The sequence below is a fragment of the Helianthus annuus genome, chromosome 7, assembly GCF_002127325.2.
Source record: "Helianthus annuus cultivar XRQ/B chromosome 7, HanXRQr2.0-SUNRISE, whole genome shotgun sequence".
Classification (NCBI taxonomy): domain Eukaryota; kingdom Viridiplantae; phylum Streptophyta; class Magnoliopsida; order Asterales; family Asteraceae; genus Helianthus; species Helianthus annuus.
In genome coordinates this window covers 101,715,541-101,724,330 of record NC_035439.2, presented here as the reverse complement: position 1 = coordinate 101,724,330, position 8,790 = coordinate 101,715,541, and the positions used below count along the sequence as shown (strand labels likewise).

At 34.9% G+C, this 8,790-nt stretch overlaps 2 protein-coding genes across 2 annotated transcripts; both read right to left on the bottom strand.

Annotated features, from left to right (window-relative positions):
• Positions 1 to 774: 774 nt before the first annotated feature.
• On the bottom strand, positions 775 to 1,326 carry LOC110867112. Its single transcript, XM_022116248.1, has one exon. The coding sequence runs from the start codon at positions 1,324 to 1,326 to the stop codon at positions 775 to 777; it is 552 nt and encodes a 183-aa protein (XP_021971940.1).
• A 1,334-nt stretch (positions 1,327 to 2,660) lies between these two features.
• Positions 2,661 to 6,473, bottom strand: LOC110869044 (transcription factor bHLH18). Its single transcript, XM_022118342.2, has 5 exons — positions 6,397 to 6,473; positions 4,682 to 4,776; positions 4,108 to 4,581; positions 3,158 to 3,550; positions 2,661 to 3,006 (listed from the first exon to the last, which is right to left on the bottom strand). Exons 2-5 carry the CDS (start codon positions 4,715 to 4,717, stop codon positions 2,932 to 2,934), a joined length of 978 nt encoding a protein of 325 aa, XP_021974034.1. The 5' UTR covers positions 4,718 to 4,776; positions 6,397 to 6,473; the 3' UTR covers positions 2,661 to 2,931.
• Positions 6,474 to 8,790: the final 2,317 nt, after the last annotated feature.

The following is an 8,790-nucleotide window of genomic DNA, read 5'->3' as shown; positions in this document are numbered from 1 at the left end:
TGTAGCATGAAAATCACATAGATCACTATGTATCAAATCTAACACTTTAGTTTCTCTATGAACATGTTGCATGAAAGGCTTTTTGGTTATCTTATTCAACTTGCAAACATGGCATTTATCATTGTTTATGTTAATAGGCGGAATTAAGCTCATTTTAGACATATCTTTAACTCTTTTATAATGTACATGTCCTAGTCTAACAAACATCGACAATCAAGCACTACCAAGCATTTTAGTAACAAGACAAACAAGCAAAACAACTATGAAGATATTCATGCTAACCGGTTAGAAGTAGGAGTACGAGGGATTGATGAACCAAACTCCAAATGATGATCTCGAGCTAGAATCCGAGAGCCTTGATGCTACGGTTGGATCCGAGAGAGATGAGAGGGTGAGGAAGTGATCTTGGTTTGCTAGGGTTTTAGGGTTTAGTGAGGAAGAAGGAGTGAGTGAGGGAGAGTGTTTGCAAAAGTGGTAAAGGTTGGTCACCCTCATGGGTTTTATACCCATCTCGAGTGGGTTGAGGGCTCCCGAATGGGTTTCTCGATTGCTTGGCCCAACCGGCCCGCTAACTAGTGTTTACTCGAGGCCAGGAGTGGTCTCGAGTCGGATCCGTGGGGTCTCAGCCCACTTGTAAGACACACATATATCTAATATATATTTATCATACAACATACTTAGCACAAAGATCAAATAGTATCATCAAGATAACACGCAACTTTTCATTTAATAACGTATACACATAAGGCTATTACAAGGTATTTCGGGAAAAACCTAGAGTGTCACATGATGTTTCAAATTATGTTTGAAATCTTTCCAGGAAGGAGGTAACTTGTCAATGATACTCGAAATAGAGATGGATTCATCCATCTTCATATCATGTTGGGCAACCTGCCCCAGAATTCGTAACAGTTCATTGTACTGTTCCATCACAGGCCTTTCATCAATCATTCTGTAATTATTGAAATTACTAACAAGAAACTTTTTACTAGAAGAATCTTCTGCCATATATTTGGCTTCCAACGTGTCCCACAGTAACTTTGTAGTTTCAACATTTTGATAAACATCAAATAAGGGATCAGACATACCGTTTAGAATATGGCCAAGACATATATAATTGTCGTTCTCCCACTTCGACCTCTTCCTGATTTGCTCCAAATTACCCTCCTCCAGTATCTCCGGGATTGGAGTAGTCAACACGTACACAACCTTCAACGTAGTCAAAAGAAAATGCATCTTCTTCTGCCATCTTCGGAAGTCCTGCCCTTCGTACTTCTCCAGTTTGTCAAACTTGCTTGTCATATCCTTCATCGATCCGCTTGCCATCTTCACAGAAAATAATTTAATCTTTGTTGGGGAATTTCAGTTTGCCGGATAATCAGAGAGGTGTGTAATCACTCTCAGATCAAATTATTTCGGTGGTTCACCCGAAAAATTCAATCGGATACAACTCTGATTTTATAAGAAATTGAATCAGGGTACGTTAGTGTGTGTGAATTTTCGAACCAGGAAGAAGAATGTGATCAAAAAACTGTCTACGAATTTCGTTTTTTGGGGTTGTAACTGCCTGGCAGTTACCTCTAATTTCAGACAAAACTACCAAAAACTGCCATTGTATTTTACATTTCGAAAATGTGTCAAATTCCAGAAAATAATATTTTCTGATGCAGTTTCATTAAGCCAATTTAATAAAGATAAAATTTTTCCAGCCAGGGGCTCTGCCCCTTGGACCCCAGCCAGCCCGTACACGTCGAATTATAATAACTCAAACAAGCGTGCACTCCCACACCTCCTAACTTGCTTGATGTGTATTATTATTCGCTTTGATCACCAAGTCAAACCCCCAATACACTAAAATATCTAACAAGTTTTTTTTTATATGGGATACTTAGGTTAATTTATAACCCATAATGCAGAGATATAGTGACTATGCCGCTTTGTTTTGGGTTATTAGATAGTTGATTACTTGATTTAATATGTATGCATATTTAAATCTAGTAGTGACCATGCTGATCAACTTAATCTTATGATACAAAGATATAAATTAATTTTTGAGTTTTATGAATTAGATATACATGAGTACCTTCGTAGTTTTCCAGCTAGCTATAAAATAACATAACCTGGTGTTGATATACCTAAGGGAGTACATAATTAATATTTATTTTATTCTTTTAAAGTACATTTGTAGTTACCGGCTAGATGTGACAATCTTGGCTAATAAACTATTCCTAATAACGGAGAACTGTGACAATGTAAGCATCTTTTAGGGTGCTACTTTCTACACCTCCCTATTTACTTTTTTTCACCCCCCTCCTCTCACATACTTACAGGTGAGGCCTGCGTGGGATCGACAGTTTTCCTCTCACAAGGGGGGATGTAATCAGGAAGGAGGGGGTGTGTATAGAATGGGCCATCTTTTACTATTACCGAATTTAAACCATTTAAATCTTATCGTTTCACTACTAGAAATTAAAGTGAGTGTCACCGATGGAAAAGTACCGATAGATTACTAACCGATCCCACAAAATTAAAGTGAGTGTCACCAATTTACGGACAAAACCTGAAAAATCCAAACAAAAATTCGATATTTATTGTCGGCTAAGTTACAACATGATACCCAGAGATCGACCAAAATCTAAAACAAACAAATAACTAATATATAGTCGTCCGAAAATCACACAACCTTTTATACATATACCATCGCGTACAACGTTTTGATCATTTGTTCAACTACTAAAAATATAAGAATGGCAAAAGATACCGAAACATCACAAAAGTACTCTTCTGCCCACCGTTGAAGAAATATCTACCTCAGAATTATAACATATTGTTTTGAAACCACGTTATTTTCTAAGGCAACGTACAAAATAGAGAAAGGAGGTTAGGTACTTGTACTACTCCAATATTAAATCTTCAGATCAAAACTCCATGTCATCGAGAATTTGAAAGACATAATTGCAAGCATTTGACAAGATCCTTGGCTGTCATGACATATTCTTCACTCATCTACACAAAATAAATGAAAAAATAGCCCGAACTTTTAGCCAAAAAATAATGACCCAAGAAAGCAATTATCTAAAGTACATGTTCATGATCATAAAGCATATCCTCTAATCAACTTATGATATAGTGAATAACTATCAACTCACTCACATACCTGAGCAGTAATGGTTATCAGAGCAGCAGTGCCAGATATTGGAAGAACGGTATTACAGATGACGGTGAAATGAAGTCTCTCCATTTCATTGAGTGCTTTCAATGCAAGCGGCGGATTTCTTTGGCAGTAAATTCTAACTAGTACGTTGCTTCCTAAAATTCTTACTTTAATCCCCGGATTATTTGTGGCATTACAAGGTAAGGAGTTTTGGTCATCAAAAGAGGATGCATATAGTTCATTACTACAACGATACTCGGATTTCCTAATGGAAGCAGTTGATAATTCTTGATTGATATTTTTCCCGCTAATTGATGTTTCTTCGAGTTCCTTCACTCGGTTTTGAAGGTGTTTAATGTATTTACTCGCATCTTCAAGCACCGTAGCCTTGTCCATCTACAATAAAAAATCATTAAAGAGTTCAACTAATATGATCAATTTAAAGTGTAAACATAAAGTCCTAGTTTATTGAAAATTATAAGTGTCACCAATGCTTGCACTTTTTAGCATCCACATCCTAGATGGAGGAGTGAGAGGTGAGATGGAAGAGAGAGATTGTTAGATCTCCGGATTGCCAGCCACCTTTAGACACATTCTTGTCTAAGAGTTATAAGTATGTGTCCGAAGGTGGCTGACAAGACTTTCAAGACCTACTAACATTCTTTTTTCAGAAATCCTTATTGGATTAGCAAGTCGCTAATGGCAATGAAGAACATAAGTATTTGAACTACCAGAAGTTGGATTGCAATAGGTACCTTTTTTAGAACGACTAACTCACACACCCATTAAGCTTACTTCTAAACTACATGAGTAGGAACACCATTACTACATATCTTGATACCACTAGGCTTAAATCTCCTTGGTAGTTAAAATATCTAATGACATTTATATTAAGTAAAGCTTAACATGTTATTAGCTGAAAAAAGAAAGTATGATAGCTTGTTATCAAGTACCTTTTTAATTTCAGGTAGGAGAGTAGACAAAGAAACGAAGCGCTGAGTGAGCTTCTCCCTTCTCTTCCTTTCAGCCAATATATGCTCTTGGGCTTGCCTATGGTTTCTTCTTGTGCTGGAAACTCTTTTTGGGAACTCTATGGATCCAAGAAGTTCATTGAGATTCATCTCCTCTTTACGTTTGAATCCTCCATAGAATTGATTTTTGTTAACAGCTGTTGTTGAGGTTAAGTCTCCAAAGGATATAGTGAAAGTGCTGGGTGTGGATCCACCCATAAAAGTGTTGGTTGTAGTAGCCTTATAGCCTTCTTGTTTGTTCAAATCTCCTCTAATGGTGGTTGCATTAATGGATTGGTCTCTCCTGACCAAATTCTGGTAACCTTGGAAACTTTGTGAAGAAAATGAATCCACAAACTCACTATAAGGACATGTTTGTTGAATTTGGTTCATGAATTCACGAGCATCAACCATATCCTATCATTAGCAAGATAAAGTTAAATTATCAAACAATTAAGAAAAACAGTCAGTAATAACAACCAATGTTAATCCTAAATAAAGATGTAGCTATTCTTACTAGCTCAGGTAACCATGCCGCGTATGGAAGATCCATTACATGTATGTGTTGCTTTGTTCGATCAATTAAAAAGGCATAGGGAAGTTATTATTTGCCTGCAACATAGCCAAAAACTCATCTCTAGTCAGAAGATCTGGGTTCCGAATCGATTAATATAGCCCTTTTAATTAGCCATTTTTTGTGTGAAATGAATGCTTGCTGTCACAACCATCTGAGAAAATGATTCAACAAAAATTGCCCAAACATCTAAGTTCAAATATCACAATACATTTTTTTGTGTGCTCTATAATTTCCCAATACATTTTATGTGTGCTCTATAATAAGCCAAAACAAAACCTTATACAGGTTTCAGACATAGGAATATTGAAAATCAAAATGTGTTAAACCTTTTTGAAATCAAGTTATACAGGTTTCATTTCTGAATTCTATTTGTGGATGGCAATGGGATGAGTATAAGTACTCATTGCTAATTGTAAGACCGTGTGCTATCCCTGGCACAATGTCTATCATGTATATATTCGGTAACCGCCCATTGGGATTTTTAAGTACATTTATTACTAATTCCGATATTGGGTCTCATATCTAAATACATGCCCAATTACCAGACTCAAATGTTCCGGGTTTATCCATCGGCAGGGGCGGATCTACCTTATGATAAGGGGTAGCCTCCGCTACCCCTTAGCGCTCCGGCAATAGTGTAAATTTTGGAAAAATTTGACATTTTTTTGACGTTTTTTTGATTTCGTTGCCCCTTTTTTTTAAAATGTTACCTCTATAAAGATTTTTTAGATCCATCACTGTCCATCGGGTCTACCCGTCTAGTTTGGGTTCCTTTGCCATCCCAATTCTATTACAAAGTCCAAGCATTGAAAAATATATATATTTGACAATTCCACTACAACATTCTTAGAATGTTATAAAAATTAGTGTACTGACAAATAATTGCCATCATTGGGTTCTAAGCCTTTTATGATCCGGTAACTATGTTTCAGGCCATTGAATTTATGGTAAAATAAAATTGTCAGTAGTTAGGACTTCTAGGTAACTAAAGACCATGAAAGCAAAATTAAATGTCAAATGCAGAAAGACTGAGGAAGTAGTACAGTACAATGTATACAGTCTACTCAGTACCTCTCTCTTCAATTTGAAGCATAGTTCGTAAGAAAATCTTTTTCTAGCCTACTAGTTTCTTTGACTTATTATCCATAGAATATACACGCAAATAAGAACGCAGAATACGATGACTACACGCAAGTGGAAAAGGGTGTATGAATAAGATTTGGGGTGTGTGAATAACATGATCATTCTTTTTACAAAAGAGTATGCATATATAGTTTACAAATTCAGTAGCCAGATAGCTTAAGACCTTGAGTTTTAGCAGAAATGGTAGGAAAACTATAAAGTATTTTAGAAACAAAGCACAAGAAGAAGCATTAACTAATAAAATCAGTCTTTAGTAGACTAAACTGGAACCAAAAGATGAGATTTTCTTTTGAGAAAATTTTAGATCTTGGTCCGAAAACAAACCAGTTAAACATAAAACTATTCTATCTCGTTTAATCTAGAAGTAGGATTAGTTGTGTTTTATGCGTTATAAAAAAGCATGATTTGATATTATTTTTAAGAATTTTCATCACAGAGGTCCAGAATGATCCTTTTATCAAAATAGTAAAAGTTAGACACAAAAGGAAAACAAAGAAAGGAGATTAGATTACCTTGGTGAAAGACTTCTGATCTGTTTGGTGGCTAACCGTATGTGTTTTCTTGAATGAGATGATGGTATTGTATTCACAACTACTTATAGATGGCAAAGAAGACATAAAGATGGAACAGTGAACGTCCTATTAATTATATTTTTTATCAACTTTATTTAAATAATTTTACCATTTTATTTATTATATATGTTGAATAACTAACACACTTTTGTTCTATTTTTTTTTATAACATCAATGAACAAAATACTATACTGAAATAGTACTAGCAAACCGAGTACAAGATGCTTTCAAACTAACTCGCAATTCGCAAGCAAACATCGGATATGTTGGTGACATTCATTGAACTTTATTCACCTGTTTATGAGACCAAAACAGGGATGAGATGCCATTAGAGAACACCCAAATCACATAGCGACTATATAGCCACTGGAGCTATAGCTAGATATATCATATCAACCCAACGTAACCACAACCTTGGATCAATAATTGATCAAGAGTACTAGTTAGAAGAAAATCCAGCAAAAGAGATTCCAGAATAAATACCAAACATCCGAAGTAGCATTATAGACGAAAAATGTAATAAACGCTTTTGCTGAATAAAGTAGTAACAAAAAGTAACACCTACTAAACTAGTATCCACACCTTTGGATTGCAAACCAGAACGTTAACAGGCCGAAGACTATTTTGCATGAATCTATCTCCTGAGGTTTTTTTTTTTTTTTTTTTTTTTTTTTTTTTTTTTTTTAACGGCAAACTGCAATTTTATACCTCACCAAATACCAAAAGTTACAAAGGATAGTAAGCTACTTGCCAACCACTTGATTAAAAGTTTTTCACCAAACATAAACACAGACTTAACAAGAAAAAAAAACATAATACAAACTATGTGTTAAGACATTTCAAATCTCATCCATTCGTTCCAGTCCAAGCTCTCCCTTTTCGCCATGAATTTATCCATAAAGACGTTGTAGCCTGCATCTCGCCAACTATTATATCTATATTAATTTGCTTCCCGCTGAATATGAGTTCATTCCTCGCTTTCCATAAACTCCAACATGTTCACAATATTATGGTTTGTATAAACTTTCTTTTCCGCATTTCGATCGTAGCTTGTTTGTAGACTTCTAATAAATCCTTCATAGTAAAAGCGTAGATTTGTTGGATTTTACACCACATGCGCACTTTATGCCATAGAAGTACCGATGCCACATAGGAAGCCGTGAATAGATGATCTGCATCCTCCTCTTTTTCCCCGCAAAGTTTACACATCGCCGAACCTTGTAGCATGCCCCGTCTCTTTAATCCACCCATTGTTGCTAACGATTTTGAATTCCGCACCAACCGAAGATATTAACCTTCTTTGGGACCCATTTATCCCAATCGTAAGGACAAAAAGGAGCCGCAAAACTTGTTAATTTTGTCCGAATCTATCTCCGGAGTTAGAACAACATTTTTGATAGGAATAAACAATTTCCTTGAAAGCCATTAGGAACGATTCAATTGTAATATCCTCTTTGTATCTTATGATAATGACAACACAAAATTTTAGAATTTTTTTCTTCATAAAGTCATATGAAAAAAGCACAAAATGTTTCTTCTTTGCTTTTTCTTTTGGAATGGCTACACTTTTTAATAAAGCTCAAGGAAGGCGCTATCAACAATAAGAGTACATTACAAGAGGTTCCAACTCAAATTACTAACGGAAACCAACAAGAAAACGCAATTCGATTGATCGAGAATAAAGAAAACCATTATTTTTTTTGTTGCAATTTATGAGTTATGTATAGCAGTTAACAAATCTCTATGAAATCTATAGCTAGAGGGAGAACCACGACACATAAAAGACAAACAAATGTAAATCGTCTTTGCTTTCAAACCAAGGCCGGCTCTTGGCCGGCCAACCCATGTCGTCGCTCGAGGCTCAAATTTTTATAGGGACCGGAAGGTTTTTACAAGCTTTTATATATATAGCTAATTATATATTTAGGGGATGGTTCAAATGAAAACCACTTTTATTGTGAAAACTCGAAAACTAACTAAAAAAAGCCTAAAAAACACAAAAAAAAATTTTTTTTTTCAATTTTTTTAATAAAAATCGCCGGTTTTTATATATATAAAAAAACTTTTTTTCAAAAAAAAAAAAAAAAATTTGTGTAGTGCACATGTGTAATAATACACATGTGTAGTACACATACACATGTGTAGTATTACACATGTGCACTACACAAAAAATATTTTTTTTTTATATAAAAAAACCTGCAAAATTTGGTTTGCAAAAAAAAATTGTATGTTTTTTTGGCTTTTTTTAATTAGTTTTCGAGTTTTCACAATAACTAGTGGTTTTCATTTGAACCTTCCTCTATATATTTATTATATGCATTAATTTATACATAA

What these genes read in the sequence shown, in the direction of transcription:
- LOC110869044 (XM_022118342.2), bottom strand. Translation starts at nt 4,717, where the DNA reads ATGGATCTTCCATACGCGGCATGGTTACCTGAGCTA. An exon ending in CGGCATGGTTACCTGAGCTA is followed by an intron (nt 4,582 to 4,681) that starts GTAAGAATAGCT and finishes TGCTAATGATAG; the next exon opens with GATATGGTTGATGCTCGTGA. An exon ending in TCCTACCTGAAATTAAAAAG is followed by an intron (nt 3,551 to 4,107) that starts GTACTTGATAAC and finishes TTTTTATTGTAG; the next exon opens with ATGGACAAGGCTACGGTGCT.
- LOC110867112 (XM_022116248.1), bottom strand. Translation starts at nt 1,326, where the DNA reads ATGGCAAGCGGATCGATGAAGGATATGACAAGCAAGTTTGACAAACTG.